The 23,359-nt window shown below is 38.9% G+C and overlaps 1 protein-coding gene across 3 annotated transcripts in view; it reads left to right on the top strand.

Moving 5' to 3' along the window:
- The window catches only part of KDM4C (lysine demethylase 4C), a 381,686-nt gene that overhangs the window by 319,632 nt on the left and 38,695 nt on the right, over nt 1–23,359 (top strand). For all 3 annotated transcript variants that reach the window (XM_045840410.1, XM_045840409.1, XM_045840411.1), the window contains one exon: nt 21,809–21,979. In XM_045840410.1, coding sequence (XP_045696366.1) covers nt 21,809–21,979 — 171 coding nt within the window. The remainder of the gene's footprint in view (nt 1–21,808; nt 21,980–23,359) is intronic.

Here is a 23,359-nt window from a genome sequence, read left to right as displayed (position 1 = left end):
AAACTATTTTCCATGTTTTTCCATTGTTTTAGGTCAAAGCCACATATTTATTTGTGCTTTCTTTGTAGTTCCTTGAGTTCATGGGCTCTTGCTAAGACTAATATTATGTATTCAGCAGAAAATACATTTTAGCAATTTTAAAAATGTTCTAGTATTAACACATTGTGTCACTGGTGCTTTGCCATTTACAATGTTCAGTCAGGAGCATTACCTCATTAGCTGTCATGTGGTTGGGATGTGAAGGAGGCCATGACCTCTGGAGTCAGAGTATTTGGTGTTCACACTTAGATTGTGCCAGTAGTAACACATGTGCAGCCTTGTGCAAGTTCATATCTCTGAGCTCCAGCTTCCTCCTACAAACAATGACATGCCTACTTCACCATATGTTTTTCATCCATAGCACAGAGTAAGCCTCAGAAAATGAAAGTTGTAACACTGCTTTCTCTTTTTACGACTACTACTGCTGCTGGCTTTGCTGATACAATCCTGTGTGAACTGGGACACATGAGTAATATTCCTGCTTAAAGGATAAGACACCTAAATTCAGAGAAGGTTCACTTCCTTGCCCAAGCAGAATCAGTTAATGAGTGGCAGGTGCTGGAATTTCTTTTCAGCCCATACCCTGCTACTTGTTGAATTCCAAATCTCAAACCTTGAATGGTGCTAGAGGTGTTCATCTGTGCTTGGGATCATACGTTGCCATTTTAATATTCCTAAGCTCTGTGGTTACTAATGATTATATTGATGTTGCTATTAAAGAGATGCAGGTGTTTAATCAGGACCCTGTTCCTTTTAAGTATGATGTGTGTGGTTCAGCTAGGTTTATGTTACTAAAGTGTTTCATAAATGATGATGAAAAAGAAAATATTTGATTTTGAGGTGATTTAGAAGCTTCTCTGTTCTTCCCTTTAAGCTTGGTGTACTTTGTAAGGGTAGGGAAAACAACATATAATTTATAACATTTCATGTGGCAGTTTTTTCTTATGAGGGAAAAAATTAATGTTTCTAAATTGCCTTTGCAAAGTTTTCTAGTGGGAAGCACTATGAGCATTAGATAGTTGAAAATCTATTCCCATTAGCTTTACTTATCCAATATTCCTCCATTAGACTCCAAGTATGGGTTCCTCTCCAAAATGTTTGACAGCTAACCAGAGGCATAGACTCTAGCAATTCGGGTGAAGAGCATTGTGATTACATTCAGTGTTCTTTCCTTTTCAAGCATAAGGAAGTTCAGATTCACTCAAGTATTTCTCTTTGTGTAAATTGTGAATGCTAGGAGGTGTGCTCCCTCGAGTCAGAACTGTACTTTGTCTATGTTCTCAACCATACCTTGGTTTTTTGGGAGTCATGAGCAGTTGCTGAATCATAGCAGTGAGCACTATTAACATCAAGCTAACTTGGCAGCCTAACCCTTTTTCCAGAATAGAGGATGCCTGTACAGTTTAGGTGAAATGAAGTCTAAACTACAGTTACCTCCACAGGATCTCCATTTTCACTCACTCTTGGTTTTTGTTTCCCTTATTTTTTGTTCTAATTTTTTACATTTTGCATCAAAAATGACCATTTTAAAGGCAAACTCTACTCTTTCTTTAATGCCACAAATTATTTGAAATATATTAGCTTATTCAACATTATTGAGCTTTGGTGGAAAATTGTAATCATGCATAATGTTAGAAAATTTCATCTAATTTATTATGCATTCTTTCATCAAATAATAAGCACATTCTGTAATTAAAAAGATATTACTTTTTTAAAAAATAGGTAGTTTTCAAATTCTTAAAGGTAGAAAGGCATATGTAACAGAAAGTACATGGTTTATCCCTGTTATTTTAATCTAAATTTTAGTATATGTTTTTCAGTGTTTTTGTCAAATATGTTTTTTGACTGGCACCTGCTGTCTTTCAAATGTAAGGTTTTATTTGTGTGTGCATGTGTGTATACACACATGTGTTTGTGTGGATAGCGTAGTACTTGACCACCCTTTGCTATGACCTAGTGTGACCTATTTCCTGGCTCTGTTTCTGAATGTTTAGTTGAATTTCCTATCCCATTAATCTGAATGCTACAGAGATGCTTGTAAGGAAGAGAAAGGAGAACACAATGAGCAGTAAAATGGCTTAGAAACTGGGAGCCTTGGAAACATTTTCCTGCTCCAAACCAAGCAATGAGCTACTCATAAATTAATATACTTCTTGCAGAGTTCAGACACCACAGGGCCCATCTCCTCACACCTGAGTAAACTAGACTGGTGTCCAATGGAAGGGATGCTGGATTACCAAGGGAAATGGAGATTAGAAAGATGGCATACACAGACTTTTTCCCAAGCAAATTATTTCAAAAAGCCTTCATATTAGTTTAGATCATTCCACATATGCAGAATAGGAGCACCACAATCACTTGTACTTTCTGCAGTAATTCATTATGATGATCATAGCCTATTTTTTATTTTCATACTGTTCTCTTGGAAAAATGATATTTGAGTTATTAGTTGCCTTCATAGTTCCTAAGTTGTGGCTTTTAACATGGACACAGACACCTATTCAAAACAGAAGAAAAACTTGTATAGAGAAAACACCTTAGTGTTCAGTCCTTTTCCTGCTACTTTGTTTATTTTTTGTTCAACCTGATTTTTAACTAGATTGTGTTTAACTAGATCATTATTTTAACTAGGTTAACTGGTATTCTGTCCTTTTATTTCAGGAACTAGTACTTGGCCATTCATAGAAGCTATATGGTATAAATTTGTTGAAAAATTTTTAATGCTAGGGAATGAGATTAGTGGGAAAGAAAGAAAACTAATATTTATTGAGCATTTTTTATGTCAAATGTGTGTTAGATGTTTTACTGTTCACTTTATTTCAAGGCAGTGTGGTTGGTGTGGATAGTAGTGGTTATATTGGCTTCTGTACTGGTGCCTTGAACTCTGGAAGGTTCTCTTATATAATATGTGGTAATTCTACCCCTCTATCCATTCTTCCTGTTCTAATCTGGCACTTGTCTTAGTAATAGAACTTGAGTCCTTGCTTAGCACTTACTGAGTTCTTTTATCCAGCCTTTCCGTATTCAGATCAGCTCCCAGACAAGCCTCAGTACAACTCCTTCCCTGCCATCAGTATGCATGACTCAGTACAGGAGGGCACACCCACATGCACAAGATCTGGTGAAGGGCTCAGAACAAGACAGCTTTTTTGGTTAATCTGTGCCCCTACAGACAGCAAACCTTTGAGTGGTAATGGGGAGGGATGCCTGTCATCACTAACTTCATAAAACCTTTCCTTGGTATGCAGGAACCACTCACCTCGCTAACATGCAAACAATGGATGATCAAGGCCCCTAAATTTTAAATCCTAGAATAGCAGTTCTTACAACAGGAAAATATTGTATATCCTATTACACTTTCATTAGCAGTTATTGAGAAAATACATAGTGATGAAAAGCTAAGAAATCAATGATTTATGTGAATTCATTTATTATAAAGAGTCTGCTGTGTTTCAGGTTTTTGTGGATTAAGAGACCCCAAACACTCACTCCTGCTGTAAATTCCCACTTAATTAGCCAAGGATTTAGAGAAGTAGCAGAAATGGGTTGACCACAAAGGGTGGAAGTGAATGCAACCTATCATAACAAAACTTTTCCCTGCACCCTGTTAATTTAATGAGTATATGCAGTTGCCTGTGTGTAGGGTCCTGCCAGACCTGAAATAGAAGGTACATGTTTGCTTTTATTCTCAAGACTCATTCAGGAAAACATTATCCATTCTTTTCATTTAGTAAACTGGCCCAGTTCTTAAGCCAGAGTCAATCAAGGTCAATAAGACCAGTTGTTCTACTATGGGAAGAAAGTAGACTTACTTCCCAAATGGGTACCTGAGAAACAGCTCCCTCCAGCTTTCTAGAATTCTAGAAAGCCTGTTTTACCAAAGTCTACCCCTGACTCTGGTTTATGACTTTTAACCTAGTTGGTTCCATTAAGCATTTGGGTTTGAAAACCAAAACTATGTTTCACCATAGGTGCATGTGTTGTGTTTTACTATATGGTGCCTCTTGGATCCATGATGGGTGGTCACAGGATTATGTTTTTGTAATCAGGCAGTGTTTAGTTAATTTACAGCAGTAGGTAGGACTTTGCTTAGCTCTACTTTCTATTATTTAACCTTTTTACGGTTACCAGTTGACTAATCTTCTCCTTGCTGCTCCTGTCACACTTAAACTGTGTGGACTCAAAACCAGGCAATCTAACTCAGAGCCCTAGCTGCTGTAATCTATTACCATAATAAGAGAAGTTAAATAAAAATATGAATAAAATGTTTTGGGAGCCCAACGAAGGAAGCCTCTAATTCTGTTGGGGGCAGTCAGGTAGAATTCTCAGAGGAGGTAACATTTGTGTTGGTTATGAAGGGAGAGTTTGAATTTGTTGATTCAGAGTTGTAATGATGTTCCAAGTAGAGGGAATCTATGTGCATGAACTTTTGCAAAGAGCTGTTTATGTGGAGAGATCAATGAATTCAGGATGGCTGGGGTCTAGGACATGTCAGGATTATGGAGGGATCAGAGAGAGTGCTGGTAGGGACGTTGTGGCCGGGAAGTCAGTTAGGTAATCAGAGAGTAAACGTTTTTGTGCAGTAGAATGCCCCTATGTTTTATGTCTGGAAATTAAAATGACAAATTCCTCCTTTTTCTCCAAGTTAGGTAAATAAGCTTGTCAAAACAAGGATGAATTTAGGGGGATGAAATGTTTGGCTGGAAGATTTTTTTTTTCTCTAAAGGAGATGGGCCATGGTAAGGAGGAGCCCCCCCGCCCACTCCACCAGAAGCAAGATCCACAGATACTTGGCCCACCCCTTGATTTGGCATAAACACAAGCTACCCAGCTGCTGTCTCACATACAAATGTGCCTACCCACACACACAAGGGACAGTGCAGAGACCAGGCAGGAAAAGCTATTCAGTTGTCTTTCAAGAGTTTCTCAACCTGACATAGCTACTTGAACTTCTCCTCATTCTTTTGCCTCTGGGTATTCTCTTGACTGCTGCCACACTGCTGTAGGCAAGACTTAATAAAGTTCTAGTTTATCCTGTAATTAAGGATCTACCACAGGAGGTGTGTATGTGCAGGACAGTGGTAAGACTCTCTTTCTTGAGACTGAGTGAAGGCTGGTTGCACAGCAGAAGGGACTGAGTAGACATGGGACCACTAGTTAAGAGGCTATGCTCTCATGCAGGTGATAGATGGAGGGGAACTGGATTTCTCCAGTGGCCATATCAGGGGTGAAGACAAGCACCTTGCTTCTAGAAACTTGTTGGAGGTGGGCTCACAGGCCTTAGTAACTAATCAGATGTGGGGAGAAGGGAGAGAGAGGGAAATCTCTACAAAACAACCAGATAGTTGAGAACTAAGCACATTTAGGAGTTTCGTTCTGCTTTCTCTTCTAATGCCAGCAACCTTTCTTTGGCTTCAACAGGGTTGACACATAAAATGCAGCTATGGGATGAATCCATCGTTTCTTGTTTTTTCAGTTTATTTATCTCCTTTAGTTTGGAGCTTAATCCCATGGTTTGAATCTGTCCCCTTTTAGTTTCTCTTCTATCCTTTTAAGAAAGAGAATCAGATTTTAGCTAACACTCATATAAAAATGATAATGGATGGTGCCATTTCCACAAACACTCTTTCTGTCTCCCAGGTCCCAGCTTCTTTGTATTTTGCTGGCATTGGAATTGTTTTGGTGGTAGTTATTATTTCTATAACAATTTGGATTTTGCTAACTTCCATTCTGTTCAGTGAAGTGTATTATGACCAACTGTACTCTTCTCAGACTTGTGTTTATTTATCTGTTACTTGTATATGGTTTGTTTCATCTACATAAATTATTTTCCAAATACCCTATGAATTTGCACTGATACTGAGAAATGGAGAATTATGATCAAAGCAAAGGTCTAGGGTAAAAAATTCTTAGTAAGAATTTTTAAAAAATACAGTGACTCAGGCCTGAGTCTGATCAATCTTCTTAAATTAAACATACATTTAAAAAAAGAGAGATAAGAATTCCCTCACCCTTTCATCAATAAAAGTGTTTTGTTGAGATCTCAATCCATTTGTCTCAAATGGTAAAATGTTAAGGCCTGGTTTGCCTGGGAGGAGAAATATTTTAGCACAGACGTTTTAGAACATTTACATTGGAACCAGTCTTTCCCTTTCTCACTTTATCAGGTAAACCCAGTGAAGACAGCATTTGTCTTAATTTTATTAAGTTAATTAAGTGTATTCCATTTCACACTTATATACTCTAATACCTCTTGTTTTTCTTTCTTATTCTTTTTTTAATCCTCACTTGAGGAAATTTTTTTCATTGCTTTTTAGAGAGAGAGGAAGGGAGAGAAACATTGATTAATTGCCTCCCATATGCACCCAGACCGGGATGGTATACACCCAGCCTGGGAATTGAACCCACAGTATAGTTTCGTGCTCTGACTGGGAATCGAACCCTCAACATTTTGTTTACTGGACAACGCTCCAGCCAACTGAGCCACACTGGCCAGGGCTCATTTTCATTTTTTTTTCTTTTCCTGTAGCCATTTCCACAGGCAGGGCAGTGAGCACAGGGCCTTTCCCTCCATGCTTTCTGTCAGTAGAACACAGATTGAGTGGATCCACAACACATCCCCACGACCTGGGTTTAGTTCCTTTAGGGACCCAATTCTTGCTTTTTTAGCTAGTGAAGTTAGAGCCAGGGAGTCTCACTGCAGGCCATCCTGCCTTCTGCTGGGCCTGCTGTTTATTCACAGGACCTGGCTGTGAGGCATATAGGAAAAGTTCCATTACATTGTCCCCACAAGTTCCCCACAGTGACCTCACAATCCCAAGCCAGGGGATCTTTTGCCTCCGTTGAGCCATCTTCAGTCTCCCCTTCTGTCCTTACACCTTTGAAAGATTCCTTTCAAAGTCTGGCCTCTTGGTAAGAGTCTTTGTACCAGTCTCAACTGGGTACCAGCTGCAGTGGTTCCAGGCCCATTTCTGATGCTAAAGTATTTCAAGAGGGGTTTGAATTTGTGGGAAGAGAAAACAGATGCCTCCATTGCAGGTTCCAATTTAATCAGCCCAGGATACAGAAACGAATCAGCAGGTAGAGACTGTGCAGGCAGGGCAGAGGCTGAGTGGCCCTTCTCCTGCCCATTGTTCCCTGGTGGACTCTCCAGTTGAGGCAGTGTCTGCACTGGGTGGGCCATGGCTGGTACTGAACAAAAGCTGTATTTTGGTATTAGACTCTTGGCTCTAAATTAGGGGTATACACCTCCATTCTGGAAAAATTTACTCTTAACTGTCTGGGCATTTCCATTAAGAAACTTTTGTAAGCAGTTGACTCTTGAATCAGACACAAGGTCAGCAAGGCCACATACCCATTTATAGGAGCAGCGAACAGCCAGTTCTCAGGTGGCTCAGAACCATATCTCTACCTTTAAATACAGCCTTTCACTAGACTCTGATTTCTTATCCTTTAACCTGGTTGAGTAAAAGAACATTATTTCAAATGTATATTATGTTATGTTATGTTATATATTATATTATATTTAATAATATAATATAAATGTGTAACATATTATACAAAATGTAAACTATTTTACCTGAACTTTTTATTCTGGCCCTCTAAGACTTCAAATTAATCCTGATTTTTAAACCAAAATCTGCATTTAAGAGAAATCTGCATCTTGGTGCAGGTGTTTCGTTTTTATCACAAGAGCAAACTCAGAATTCCCAAGAGAAACTTGGCAATGGTGTGTTTCCCACTTGGCTTTATTATTCCCACCATGAAGTGCTCATGGAACCAGAACCAGTCAGCAGACCTAGGGTTCCACTATGAGGGGCCAACTGTGTAAGGAATATTTATAAGGCACAGTTGGTGCTTGGCAACATAAGGACCACACATACTGAGGGAAATCAAATCTTCCACTCCAAGGGCCACTTATCTAGTTACATTTTTTTCATAAGTAAAGTGTGTTTCCATGTAAAATGCTTGCTCACTTTTTACAGCATTAATATTTCTCAGTTCCCAGGAAATTTTAAGCTTTTTAGCAAATTATACCGTTTTCTAAAAAAAATAATTAAGCCATGTGGTTTTGCCTGATAGCTTGTTAGGAAAATTAAGTAGTGACACTAATCCCATATTTTAACATTGGTATTAGAATCAAGCACCATGAATACAATGAAAAATATAAATGGAAGGTGTCAACAGACTTAAAACAGCAAAGGGTGTTGGGTATTTGACATTCCAACATCTTGTAAAGCATAAGAAGCAGGATTTTGTAAACCTCATATAGAAAACAATAACTAGATGCCATAGTCATAATGAAATCCATAGATACAAAATGTAATGAAAGTGTAGCTTTTTAAAGCTGTTAATTGGAAGCAATTAATAGGCAATTAAATAAGTTCCAACATGTCTATGTAGAAGGCCATTCTCTAGGTCAACGTAATATGACCATACTCAACAAGTGTGATTTATAAAACTCTGGATTAACTAGGAAGGCCTCCTTAGGCCTCTTGGTGGGAAGCCAGTCAGCCAAGGGGTATCCCAGCTTCTTTGTCCTGCCCATTCATAGAATATTGTTAGCCATCTTGGGCTCTAACACATTTCTCATATGCAGGTCAGTCCTTCTTTCCTTTTCTGGTAAAATGGTCATTTATTGCCCATTCCTTATCTGAAGTTGGCTTGTTTTCATTGTGAGGTATTATGCATCCTCTCTTATCTTCTTATCCTGCACTGGATGTAGTGCTTCAGTGAACTTAAAGAGAGTGATATTGGAAGAAGCATAAGAAATTCCTGTTTCTACATTTTTTAAAAATATATTTTATTGATTATGCTATTACAGTTATCCTATTACACCCCCTTCATTCCCCTCTACCCTGCACACCCTCTCCCACCCACATTCCCCTCCCTTAGTTCATGTCCATGTGTCATAAGTTTTTTAGCTTCTACATTTCCCATACTATTCTTACCCTCCCCCTGTCTATTTTCTACCTACCATCTATGCTACTTATTTTCCATACCTTTTCCCCCTCTCTCCTCCTCCCACTCCCCTGTTGCTAACCCTCCATGTGATCTCCATTCCTGTGGTTCTGTTCCTGTTCTAGTAGTTTGCTTAGTTTCTTTTTGTTTGTTTTAGATGTGGTTGTTAATAATTGTGAGTTTGCTGTCATTTTACTATACATGTTTTTTATCTTCTTTTTCTTATCTTCTTTGTTTTTAGATAAGTCCCTTTAACATTTCATAAAATAAGGGCTTGGTGATGATGAGCTCCTTTAACTTGACCTTATCTGAGAAGCACTTGATCTGCCCTTCCATTCTAAATGAAAGCTTTGCTGGATAGAGCAATCTTGGATGTAGGTCCTTGCCTTTCATGACTTGGAATACTTCTTTCCAGCCCCTTCTTGCTTGCAAGGTCTCTTCAGAGAAATCAGCTCACAGTCTGATGGGAACTCCTTTGTAGGTAACTGTCTCCTTATCTCTTGCTGCTTCTAGGATTCTCTCCTTCATTTTTATCTTGGGTAATATAATTATGATGTGCCTCGGTGTGTTCCTCCTTGGGTCCAACTTGTTTGGGACTCTCTGAGCTTCCTGGACTTCCTGGAAGTCTATGTCCTTTGCCAGGTTGGGGAAGTTCTCTTTTATTATTTGTTCAAATAACTTTTCCACTTGTCGCTTTTCCTCTTCCCTTTCTGGTACCCCTGTAATTTGGATGTTGGAACGTTTAAAAATGTCCTGGAGGTTCCTAAGCCTCTCCTCATGTTTTTGAATTCTTGTTTCTTCATTCTTTTCTGTTTGATTGTTTCTTTCTTCCTTCTGGTCCTCTCCATTGATTTGAGTCCCAGTTTTCTGCCCATCACTATTGGTTTTCTGTGCATTTTTCTTCATTTCACTTATTGTAGCCTTCATTTTTTCATTTAATTTGTGACCAAAGTCAACCAATTCTGTGAGCATCCTGATCATCAGTGCTTTGAACTGTGCATCTGATAGGTTGACATCCCTTGGCCGCTTAAAAGTATTGGTTCTGGAGCTTTCATTTGTTCTTATGTTTCAGCCATTTTTTTTTTTGTCTTGTCGCACCTGTATGAGGGGCGGAGCCTTAGGTGTTCACCATGGCGGGTCAACCCAGTTGCTGGGTCGTGATGCTGTATGTGGGGGCGGGGTCCGAGAGGGAACAATGGCACTTGCTCCACTGTCTGTCGGACTTCAGTCCCTTCCCCCACTTCCCCCAAGCAAACTGGGCCTTTCTGATGCTAATTCCCATGTGGGTGGGTTTGTGCACCCCGTGGGTCTTTCCAATGACTTCTCCTGTGAGGCTGGGAATCTCTCCCTGCGCCTTAACCCCCATAGGTGTTTTCAATCAGTGCCCTGAGGCTCTATTTCCCGGTGCTGGGACCCTGGGACTGCCTGGTCAGCCAGCCACCTTATGCACAGTGCCTTGCTTCACAATCGCCTCCTCGCTGGGTCTGTGGGTTGCCCCCCTCGCCCAGGGTCTGCCAGCTGCTGCTTGCGGTGCCCAGGGTCTGCCTGCTACTGTCTTGGGCACCCCGGATGCCTAATGCCGGTCCCAGAGCTCTTTGTTCAGCAACCCCTCTCTACCTGTCTGTCTGACTCTGCCCCTCCTACCGGTCTGGATGAACATGTCTATTTTAACTCCTTGGTTGTCCAACTTCCATACAGTTCAATTTTCTGTCAGTTCTGGTTGTTATTCTGTTTCTAAATTGTTGTTGTCCCTATCTTGGTTGTACGAGGAGGCACAGTGTATCTACCTACACCTCCATCTTGGCCGGAAGTCTCCCTGTTTCTACATTTTTCAATAAAATGTTTTTAACTTTTCTTCCAGCCATTACTGAGTTAACCTAGCACTCCACTCTTGCTTGGGTAGGAGGCAGAGAGAAGTGAAACCCCCTTCTTTGTGGGCCTCAGATATCCTCCTGTGTTGTTTTCCCCCATTTTGCTTTTCCCTCCTTGGGTACTAAATGAGCCTTTTAGCCAAGTTTGCCTATCTTTCCCCATACACTTCTGAGGAATTAGAAGAAAATGTAGAATTTGTAAACTCTTGCATTCAACAACTTTTAATTGTATCTTAAAATCTATTATCACATTTTTTTATCACATATTTGGGGTAAAAAACAGTGTCCGTACTAGAGGTTAAGAAGTGGCTTTTGCTGAAACTGCATGGGTTACAGAGATGAACCTTGGTGCTCGTTGAGAGGACAGGAGGGCTACAGGCATGAAACCGGAAGAAGTTGGTAATAGCTGCAGAGTCTCTAAGTTCTTTTCCTTCGTTCCCTGTTGCCACAGGAACCCCATACACTTCCCTTTCAAGCCTAGTGCTAGGCACATATATGCTTTTAATGAACACTAGATCGACTGACAGACAGAGATTAGCTTGGTTGATTAATAATGGACTTGAAAGACTTTTTGGCTTTATCCCCTTTTGGTAACAGGATGAGCTAGCTAGGCAGAATCTGCACTACTCCCGATGCTGTTGTCATGGGCAGTAGAGAGCCTTTGGCTGACTTTTTTTCTGCTATTGCTTTGGCCATTTGTCCTGAAATTTTGAAAGATACCTAGAAAGTTTGTGCTTGCCCAGTCGCAATCTTTCTCTCTGTCATGCTCATGTAAAGTAGTATGTCTTTATAGAACCACAAATGGCCTGTTCCACCCTGATTTTCTCTTTTGTTCAAGGTGACCATCCACCTTCACTGATAGTAGATAAGATAAATAAAAATAATAATTATAGGTAATATTTGTACAGTGCTTTTAGTGCTTTATACATAGTACATTATCTCATTTGGGCCTCATAGTAACCTTATGTGGCAATGTTATGATTGTATTCATTTTTTAGATGATGAAATGACACTTCAGAGAAGTTCAATAATCATCAAAAGTTATAGAACTTCTAGGTCATTGGAGCCAGAGCACATGGCCTTTCCTTTAGACTGTACTGTTTTCACAGTCATTTTTCCAACTTGAGACTATGGTTTTGTTTTGTATACATGATTTCATTATTTACTTGGGCTTCCTTCTTGGTGGCACAGAAAAACTGAAACTTTTAATTAGTCTGTTTTGCTTTGGGCTTCCTTCCTTAAAAAATTTTGCATACATTTTGTCTATTTTTAATTCCATTCATAAACTATAATTGAGATTCAAAAATCATTATTGGCAAGAGTACCATAGAGTAATACCCTATGCCCCTTGCTTCTATTGAAGATGTCTCATCATAGATAAAGATAATTGTTGTATTATCTTATAATTGAACAAGTGCTTTTCCTCCTCATTTCCCCCAAATTGTAATTTCTTCCACATTTTTTCAAGATTTCTTTGAGTATTTTAGGGCTTTTGCATTTTCACATATATTTCAGAATCAGTTTGTTAATTTCTGTACATGTACATAACCCAGTATGAATGATTGAGATTTTGTTGAAGCTATAGTTATCCCCAAATTTTACTGTTGCTACACAAGAAGACTGACAAGTTCCTGAAATACAAAAACCAAGTCAGAGCTTTTGGGGGCAGGTATCTAGGGCCTCACTTATTCTCTTAACAACCAATGAACTTGAACGTGACTTAGGAAGAGCTCACATCAGTTTCCGTCTTAGCAGTAGGATGCTGCCATGTCCCTCCAGCTCCTCCAGTCTGATGTGAGCTTTCCTCTCTGCTTTTTATGCAGTCAGTTGCTTAGTCTTCAGAATAGAAAGCAGAAGGTGCTTACCTGTTGACAGCTCCCTACATTAACACAGTGAAACATCTATAAGTGGTCTTCCCATTCCAGTTCTCTTCATTTACCTCCCAAACAAGACCACTTCCTCTGAGGTGAGCTCATGACTCAAATGGAAAAGAATTAGTTTTTTTTTTCTCAGTATCTTGTACAGTTTATTAGTTATGCTTCTACAGACGTTAAAGTGAAAAAGACCTTAAATCTGCTGGGAAACTGCTTACCACTGTATTATATGTTTGTACTTAAAAACCCATGAGAAATAGAAGTACATGTGAACAAACAGATATGTAGAAAATTAAATACTTGTGACATTTTTATGAGTCTGCATGTACATTTGTCTGTGAGAGCAATTATTTCTTCATGAAACCCCAGGGCTTTAAGTTTTTCTGGGCAGTTTTTACCTAGCTCTGGTAATTTTACAAAGAAAGCTTTCATTATTATAGGGCAGGTTTAGATAAATGACTTCTGCTGCATTAGTTTGGTTAAAAGAAGAAGAGTTTGTATTAATTTATTTACTCAAATCCCTCTAGGAATTTTAAGATGGATACTTGAAAAACTACAATAATAATATCTCACAGTTAGTAATTTACACAAATTAGGGAGAAATAATAAAGTTGGAGAAGTTGAAGGGGTCACGGGATGTAAATGGAAATGTGCTTTTTATTTCATCTGTTTATTGGATAAGTTACTTGGCTTTGTTTCTTCAGCTCTCTTGCCTTGCTTGCTCTGTGAGCCTCTGTATACACTGTTTTATTTGGATTTACACTCTTTAGTAACATACAGATGGATAACCTAGTCATGAATTTTCCCTAGATGACATCTCTGCCCATGGTGCATGTTGTCATATGTTGGGTGACCCTCCTTCAAGGTGTGAACACAGGGCAGCCTTGCCAGGTTTCAGATGAGAAAAGATTCGTCTTGCTAAAACACAGGAATCTTCCTTCCTTCCACCACACGGGACTCTCTTCCTCTGAGCCCTCTCTTTAGAGGTCATATTTGAACTAACTTCTCTCTCTGCTCTGTCAGAAACTTATTGGGGAGGAATGATATTTGAGAACACAGTGCATATTCCATTCTCAGTGTTTGTTAGATTCCTATGTCAGTTTAGGTCACCCCAGAATTACCCATTTTAGCTTCTATAAATTAACTTGTCACAGAGGTGTCTTCTTTGAGTTTCATTTCCCTGTGTCCTTTTATAGATGGTACATACAAGCACCATTGTATAGGTAACATTGTGAATTTTACAAGGCAGTTGTTAAAAGGTTGACTGCCATGCTTCTAAGTAGTCCAGATGATAAAAATCTTTTTTATAACTTAGTATCAAGAAAAATTTGTCTGGCAAGGGGTGAGAAAAGAAGTACAATTTCTTTCACTACACAGTGTCGGAAAGGAACAGTCCTATCAGCTTTGTGTATGGGCAGTGATGGCAATAGCAGTTTTGTGACTCTGCCCGCAGTAGTCATCATGTTGCCATTGTCACTAGATATTAGTACTTAATACATTGTTACAGCAGCATAGGTATTATACCACAAATTATTTTTCCATATTATTTCAGTATAATTTGTTCCTTTGTAATCTTGTGTGCTTTATCTTATGCATTTACAAACATCAATCTGAGTAGGGGTTCACAGGCTCACAAAGTAACCAAAGGGGTTTTCAACACCCAACACTCTACTCTCAAATGGCCTTCCTGGCTTGTGTGCATGTGGGCTTCCTAGCTCTTCCAGGCTTGGTTCAGATGTTCTCTGTGGTGAAGGCTTCTCTGGAGGGCCCCTACCTGCCCCCACCTGGGTGCTCTTAATACCTGAGGCTGTGTCTGTTTCCCTTCTGCTTATGAGCTATTTGAGAGAATGGATGCTCTCATTTTATTTTAATCTTTAGCTCCTAGCCATGTGCCTTGCTTGTAGTAAGCACTCAGTAACTGCTTATTTAAATGCCACTTTTTTGCTCCATGTCCACCCTTGCATTGCTTTTCCTCTGTGCATTGTTTGCCAGTTGGTTCTTGGCTCTGTCTCAGAGGTTACTGCTGTAGAGTACTTGACAAGTAAGGAATGATTTTATTTTTCAGCCCATGTTGTCAACACTGGCTTTTAAATATTTTGGAGTCAGATTGTTAGGTCTTGGTGTGCCTTTGATGAACCAGTACATGTTTTAGGGACATCTTTTTTCCATACTCATGTTGTAATCATTGAGGATTAGTCATCTTTTCTCTGAAGTGTGGCAGTTTATTTCAGCATTGGTTAGAGTCTTTGGAAAGTTGGAGAGCTTTGTAATAAGGGCCTTTTAAATTTCTAAACCCACCCTGATTGAAGGCAACATGGTATCAGTAGAGAGAAGACCCTTTTACATCTAAACAATTGGATTTTATTATTGGTGTTGCCCTTTAGAAGTGACTTAGTTTGATGGGGAGAACAGATAGAGTAATGATTCTCAAAAAGACTTAATGAGGGTTTTTTTTTAAATGAGTACAACCCCAAACCTAAGAATAAAATCTATTCATTTGACTGAAACAGCAGGTCTTAGGAATGAGTAGTGATTAAGAACAAAATAAAAATGTCCTTTTTTGTTATATCATATTTGGCCTAAATGTGTGATAAAAGTTAGATGAAATTTTATAATAAAATTTATGTATCATTCCACTTTACAAAGTGTTTATTTTCTCAAGTCCTTGTTATATCATAGTTGCTGAATTGAAAGATAAATGTTGAAGATGGTCTTTTCTTATAAGTAATTTGGCTCAGCTTTTTTCGTCATCTTAGTTAAGTAGGTCTAACTGTGGATTGGTTGTTACTAGAATTAGAAACTTGCAAGGACTCTTGTATTTGTGTTACATTTAATGTTTCCAGCAAATTAAAGGAATACATAATGGAAAGTACAGAAAAATACATAAAGAATCAAAGAAATACAATTCCATTGCCCAGAGTTATACATTGTTTACAAGTTAGTATATTTTTTCCCAGTTTTATTTTATATATCATTTGTGTGTGTGTGTGTGTGTGTGTGTGAGAGAGAGAGAGAGAGAGAGAGAGAGAGCGCGCGCGAGCACCACAGCACTTAATGGCTTAGAACAATGACAGCTTTTTAGCTGATGATTCTCTTGGACATATTTAGGCTGGGCTTAGCTGAGTGGTTCTTCTGTTCCAAGGCTGTTGCCTCATTCATCTGTGGTCAGTTGCAGAACAGTTTGCCTTCTCTTGGCTGGATTCTCTTACATGTCTTGGACCTCAGCTCTGGTCAATGTGGTCTCACATGCCAGCAGAGTAACTTTAGTTTGTTCACATGACAGAGTCTAGGGTCCCTGGAGAGACAGTAGAAGTATACAAACCTTTTAAACAAAAGGTCTTGAATTAGCACACTGTTACTTCTGCTGTATTCTTTTGGCCAAAGCAGGCTAAGCTGCAAGCCTAACTCAGATTCAGAGGTTAGGAAATAGACTTCAGTTCTTGACAGAGGGGCTGCAAAGTCAAATTACAAAGGATGTGGAAACGGAGGAATGAAGATCAGTAAGTATTTTTGCAATTTACTGCACTGTGCGTACATGTTGTCTGCATGCATATCTGAAAATGGAGAGCATACACAATTATTTCTGCATTTTTCATCACTAGATAGGCCCCAAATCTCAGTTGTTATTTCAATGCAGTGACTTACTGGGGAGATTAAATGAATTTTTATATGAGAATTTTCTTAGACGGTATGTAGAACAGAGGAGGTAGTTACTCAATAAATCGTAGTTTAACAAGAGAGAAAAAGAAAATATAAGTTCTTTAGGCAACCGCTTGAATTCTATCAGCCTCATTTCCTGGTTGGTTTTATTTCTCCTCTGATTTCTTTACACATTTATTCTCTTAGCTGATGCTGCTGAGGTGCTCATGATGCGAGAGCACCTGTTTCTGGGCCCCACCAGCCCCTCACCAGCTCTAAGACCTGGGGAAAGTTACTTGACTTTGTACCTCAGTGACTTTATCTATTTAATGAAAATAACTGTCTCACAGAATTATTGGGAAAATTTTAGTTTTCACGTATTTGGACTCGTGTTGGAAACTCTAGGTGTGTTATTGTTTCTCAGGAACTTTTTGATGCTTTTGTGGAATTTGTGGAACCTTATCTTAACATCTTTTTCTTTTTTTTTTTTTTTTCACATACCCAGCATCTCAAACTGATTTTAGCCTTTCTTTAAAAAAAGTTGTATTCAAAACAACACTGTTCATTTCTGCTTAGTGCAAGAAAATTTGACTTTCACAACCTTAGCCTGAACCATATCTTTTAAACCATTTCTTTAGCCATTTCTTTAATTTGTTGGAGCCTCCTTGTACAACATCTGTCTTCTGTGATCAGAAATGACATTCTTAATATCATCAGGCTTTTCTGACAGGAAATATTTTGAAGATATATAATCAGCTATGGAGTATACTTATCAATAAATTTTTTCTTACAATAAGTAAATCAGAAATCCTATCAAAATAGCATTGTAAAAATGTTTTTCTTGGTATTTCTCATGAGCTCATACTTGAAATTTATGAAAATATTTATTTAGATGAACACTGTATATTTAATTTTGGTGCTGGCCATCTTTCCAATCAGTCAGTTTGCATAAATTTCATGTCCTAAGCAGGAAGGAAATGGTTGTGGTCTGGAGACAACCTTTTCTCTGTCAAGTCTGTGTCACTTTTCTTTTCCCTGACTGGCTGCTTCCATTTTTCACACCCTGTGAATTTAACCATAAATCTTCTTTATTCCCTTTTCCTACCCACATACATGCCTCCCAACCCCAAGAAAGAGGAACATCTTCCTAAAACTCCCTTTTGTTTTTCTTTGCCGTTTTCTAAACTGAATGAATCAAAGTCTCTCCCATTTTGAAAATGTGTTTGTACCCATCCTTATAATTCATTCATTCATATTTTTTTGTTTATTGATTCATCGTTCGTTCATTCATTATTCAGTAGCAGTGTTGTACACAGCCTGCTAGATGCTGTGGATAAAAAGACAAATGTGTCTTGGCACTGTTCCATGGATTTGCCCTGTCATGGTAAGTTTGTGAAAGTGACATTAGGCCAGGCCTTTAAGTAAGTTAGAAACAAAGACTTTGGAAGCCTTGGCAGTGAGGGGAGGAGACCACATTATGCCTTCCTTCCTCAGGACCATAGCTATGAGTATGTGCTGTGACAAGAGTTAAAGTCAGAAGTAGATGAGGTAAAGGGCAGGACAACGATGATTTGGGACTGGGTTGAGCCTTGTCATGTGAAATCAGGGTGTTGTGCAGTCAGACATGATAATTGTTGAGTACAGGAGGGTAGTGTGGTTTGTTAACCGGGTAGTTCTTCATTTCCTAAAATGAAGCCACTTGACATTTGCTGAGAACCAACTGCCCATGTGTCTAGGTATTTTATATATCCTATTTCACAGCAGACCTTTCATGTAAGTATTGTCCCTTCTGCAGATGAGCAAACTGAGGCTGATAAAGATTAAGTAACATCCCCAAGATCACCTAGTTAGTAAGAAGCAGAGCTTAGAATTCAAATCCAAATCACCCCGTCTCCTTAAGATGGTAAATCCAATTTTAATAACATCCAGAAAGGAACTAATATCATAGTGAAGTGCAATATTTGTACTTGTAACCACTATAGGTCTCCTACTGTATCCTTTGGTAAAATGTTTACACACTTCACTGTACGTGAGGGCACAGAAAATTTTCCCAACCAATACAGCTATCACCGGGGAATGATTTCAAGGAGGAAAATATCCTTTTATTTTTGTTAGGCATGTGAGAAACCAGATGGCCAAGTTCACTCTGTAAGTAGCAGACCTTAGGAACATGTTTGTTGGGAGTTGTTCCTTGTCCAAATCATGAGCATTTCTGTCTTTCCTTTCTCACTATTCTAGGCCCTCCTCTCCCACCTGGACCATTGTGGTAAGCTCCACCAGGCCCTTCTCCACCTGTAGCCATATAGACATGGCTTGTTTTTCTTCTGCACCCAAACCTCAGTGGCTTCCTTAAGGTCACAGGATAATGTCCAGATTCCTTAGGATGGCATAAGACCTGTCCTCCTTCCCACGTCCTCCCCTCACCTCCCACGCAGCAACAGGACCTCTTGCAGTTCCTAGAACAGAACAGGCTGTTTCTGGCCTCTGGGCCTTTGCTCATGCCCATCACTCTGTGCTTCATTTTCCTCCACCCCTCATTCTGCCCATGAATACAAAGTCATGCAATAGATGACATGCTGGAATATATCCCGCTAGTCTTCTGTCATGTCACCTATAAAATGACTTCATGGCACATACCGTTGTGAGCCTGTACTAGAGAACAGGAATCAAGTTTTTATGGTTTTTATATATTTGAGTTTCCAACACCAGGGGAGTGCTTTGTGCCCACTGGCTAGCCACAAATGACTGTTGAAGGCCAGTGAATTAATGATTTACTGGGCATGTGTTCGTCAGTTTTAGAAGGAAAAGATCAAACATAGCACTTATTTGTCCCCTGTAAGACGTTTTAGTCATTTTTTAAATTCAGAGGGGGAAAATATGTAAGGCCTCTACTAGAACTAAGATTCTGAATGACAACACTGTAACCCAGTAACATCTAAGTTCCCCTGATGGAAAATACTAGGATTTAGTGAATCCTGGCTTTTTCTGTAGGCATAAGTGACATGTCAGAATGATGTTGTATCTTGGGGACTGTGAGACTGTGCCTTCCAGAGCCCATTTATCAAAGGTCTGGACCTTCCCAGGTGCTTGATTCAGTGCCTTTGTAGTGGGTCAGAGCTTGTGGCATCCAGTGAATTAGATCCATGAATGAGACTTGGAGTTGGAGAGTAAAAGGGACCCAGTGCTTGAGAGCAGCCTTCTACATAAGATGTTGACTACTGACTCTCATCTGGCAGGAGTGGGGTTGCAGGAGTTCCTGAAGGGAGAGCAGCAGCTTTATCAAAAACACAAAATACAGAAACCCCAAAATACAACAAACTAACATTTCTGGAGTATTTACTGTGAGCCAGCAGCTCTGCCAAGCATTTTTAAAAGAAAGCCTAATCCCACAGTCTTCTGCTTTCATAGCATGGTGTGTATACCTAGCCATGCTGTTCCAGGAGGCTATGGACATGTGTGAAAAATGGTGTGGAAACAAACAAACAAAGGAGTGGAGTCTACAACTCAGGACTGTGTTCTTAGGGAAGCACTGTGACCCATCATGACTTTCCAGCTGTTAACACAATTTGATAATGGAACTTTATCCTTAATGTAACATTTAAAAATGGAATGATCTGTCTTGTGGATTACTTTTACATTTTATAGTTTAAAACTATTAATTCAGCTCTCCTATAAGTCTTCACAAAGTAACTAGGTGTATTTTAAGACAGAACAAATGAGTAAGTGGGTCAATGTTCTTGAAGGCAAGGTTCTCACTGAGAAACAAGGGTTATGCAAGTACAGATGCGGGGAGGTGAGAAAGAACCCTCTGGGGATGAATAGGGATTTCACTGTGAACTTAAGATCTCTAACATATACATACATGTATTTATGCATGTATTCGTGGGCATGTATGTGTAAGTGCACACATATGCATGCATTTTTTTTTTTTTTGCTGTGTCTTTTCAAAGGGTCAAGAAGCAAAGATATCTCTGTGGTAATTACTAATAAGCCTACCTAAGTACCTCCATGTTCATCTCTAATATCATCCTCCTCTAAAACAAACCATGTCCCCCATAGAGATGCCAACATCTTGTTAGGTCAGGAAGTAAGAAACTTCTTTTAAAAAAAAAAAAGAAAGAAAAAGGTGTCTGAGAGCACAGGAAACAGTTTGAAAAGGGTTTGTATATTGGCCAAATCTGGGATAATCTGAGCACCAAAATAATTAAGTATTAATTATAAACAATTATGGGGGAGAATTATTAAGTTCATACTAATAATGGGTGGATGGATGTGGGGAGAGTAGGCACCTCTTGCTTAATGAATGACAGGTGCCAACTAGTAAATGTGGAGGGAAGGAGTGCTGGGGCAAGGAAAAGCAGCACATCACCACCATCATAGTAAATGTTGGATCACAGAAGACTCGTCAACAGGTGCTAAATCCAAGCAGAAGTGTGTAAGAAAAGGATTTTTGAATGGTGTGAAAGTTTTTCTCACAGATTATTTATTAGTTGTAAAAGAAAAGGGGTAATTATAAAGTGGAGAAATTGGACCATACTTTGACCAGGATCCAAACTCACATCACCATTCAGAGGCAGACAAACAATCATGTGCTTCCAGATGTGATATCCTGAGAACACAGCGTCACCTATGTAGTGGTCTGGCCTGGAAGGTACAAGCTGGATCTAATCATGAGGAAACATCAGACAAATGTTCTATTCAAAAAGCAGGGGAGGGAGAACTGTATTTCAAAAGAATAATTTCACAATCATAAAAGACAAATACAGGCTCTGAAAATGTTTCAGTTTAAAGGATTAAGCTAAAGAAATGTGGCATCTAAATGTAGTACCTGACCCTAGACTGGATCCTGTACTTGAGAGTAGGGGACCAAAGTGTGGGGTACCCTAAAGGTCATTATTGGCTCAATTGGCAAAATTGGAACATGCATTGTAGAGGATCATATTAATGTTAAAAATACTAAAGTTAGTAACTGTAACTATTACATAACTATGGTTATGTAAAAAAATTGCTCTTAGAAAACACACACTGATGTATTTAGGAATAAAATTCTGGTAAGGCTCAAAAGGTTGGTGGTGAGGGGCTTATATTTATATTAGTTTATATATACACACAATTTTATGTATACTTGAATATATAAAAGAGACATAATATGCAAAAAAGGAAATGGTAAATGTTAATAGCAATAGATAACAATAGCTAAAGCTGGGTAAAGGGTAAAAGAATATATGGCTTTTTTTGTACCATTCATATTCTTACAACTTTTAACTCTGAAAGTATTCCCCGATAAAAAGTTAAAAAATTTAAAAAAACTATATATTACCAAGTCAATGATTGCTTTTTAAATAAATATTTCTTTTATTTTCTGTCCTTTCCTCTTTTCTTTCTCCTCATTCTTTTCTCTCTTCTTTTTCTGCCCATTTTTAGAAGTTCAAGGCTGGCGAGAAGGGCATCTCTGTGGGGCAGACTGTCATCACGAAGCATCGGAACACTCGGTACTATAGCTGCAGAGTGATCGCCATAACATCACAAACCTTCTATGAGGTCATGTTTGATGATGGCTCCTTTAGCAGAGACACATTCCCTGAGGATATTGTGGTAAGTTCCTGGGGTGCCTCTTCCCCAGTTTATTTTTTGTATAACTAAAGCAGCTGAACCTTTCAGGAGTCTTTCTTCTGGCTTTTGAAGTAACTCATTTCACTTACTGTTTCATCATGTGTGCTCTTGCCCACTGTGAAGAAATACCATTTTCTCTTAGGTTCCTGATCCTTCATGATTGTAAACAGCAGCTAAGTAAACTTAGACTCATCTTCCTGAATTCTTTTAATTAAATAAGAAGTGTGTGTGGCCAGGAACATAAAATGGTGATTCACCTGTTTTTTTTGTTACAGTTAGCATATTTGAATTCCTTTATTACTTTTTTTTCCTTTATGCTTGACTGAAGATTGTGGCTTTTTTCATCTGACCTGACAGTGACAGCTGTGATCTGATGGATATTTAATATGGGAGTAACAAAAATTACACAGAAAAGAGGCTGTGACTTTTACTGAGTTTCTTAACTGTGGTCTGGAATGGAACGTGTGTGTCCCTCGTCTACCTGTCTGTCTCCTCCTTCCTCTGTCCCCTCAATGAACCCTTGGGAATGATTTAGAGGCACTAGTGAATGTGTCTCAGGAGCCTGTTTTTAACAGGATGTTTCAAAGGACACTTTTCCACAGAAGTTTTCTGAAACCGAGATCAATCAGAGAACTGGGGTCAGGATTAGTCTAGTGGTCATTGTATTATTCCTTAGCGTTTAAGGGAAGTAACTCCTGCCTTGTTCTAAGTCTGTTGATGCCTTGCTCTTGGTAGTTAGAAAGATGTTTCTTAATAACTCTTTTATAATAATAATTGTGTGTTATTATAATTGTGTATGAGAGATTGCTCGTAAATATTTCTATAACTTTGGTCTCCTGGGGCCAAAGAAACATTGATTTAGTTGGCTTTATAATGCTTTCTTCTTTATGTTAAGAGACACAAGTTTTTAAACAAAGATGACCTTGTTCAAAAGATTTTAAAGCAAATTAATTTAGGTAAATTAACCATCCCAGGATTTGATAATATACCAATAGAGTGCATTGTTGTTCTTTGCAAAATTCTAATTAGAGCTTCACTTTGCTACATTGCCATTGCCATTCATAAACAGCAAGCTTTAGGTAACATGCTTTCCTTGTTAGAATAGGTTGCCCCTTTAAGCACTCAGTCTAAAGTCACTGAATACCTGTGTGCCAAGCATCACACTGGGTACTAGCGAAACAAGGAGAAAGAAGCTGTGATTCCTGCTCAGTCCATGGGGCAGGCAGGCTGGTAAATGGGTGCTTTCTGTAAGTGTTATCAATACTATAAATGAACCAGATGCAACTTACGACCTGTTGGGTCCAGAAGAATGAGTAAGAGACTCCACAGGGTTAGTCAGGCTGACACTGACATGTACCTCGT

The sequence above is a fragment of the Phyllostomus hastatus genome, unplaced genomic scaffold (assembly GCF_019186645.2).
Source record: "Phyllostomus hastatus isolate PE091 unplaced genomic scaffold, TTU_PhHast_1.1 phas_contig_34, whole genome shotgun sequence".
Taxonomy (NCBI): Eukaryota; Metazoa; Chordata; class Mammalia; order Chiroptera; family Phyllostomidae; genus Phyllostomus; species Phyllostomus hastatus.
The sequence above is the reverse complement of the archived record's forward strand: the minus strand, read 5'-3'. Positions and strand labels throughout refer to the sequence as shown.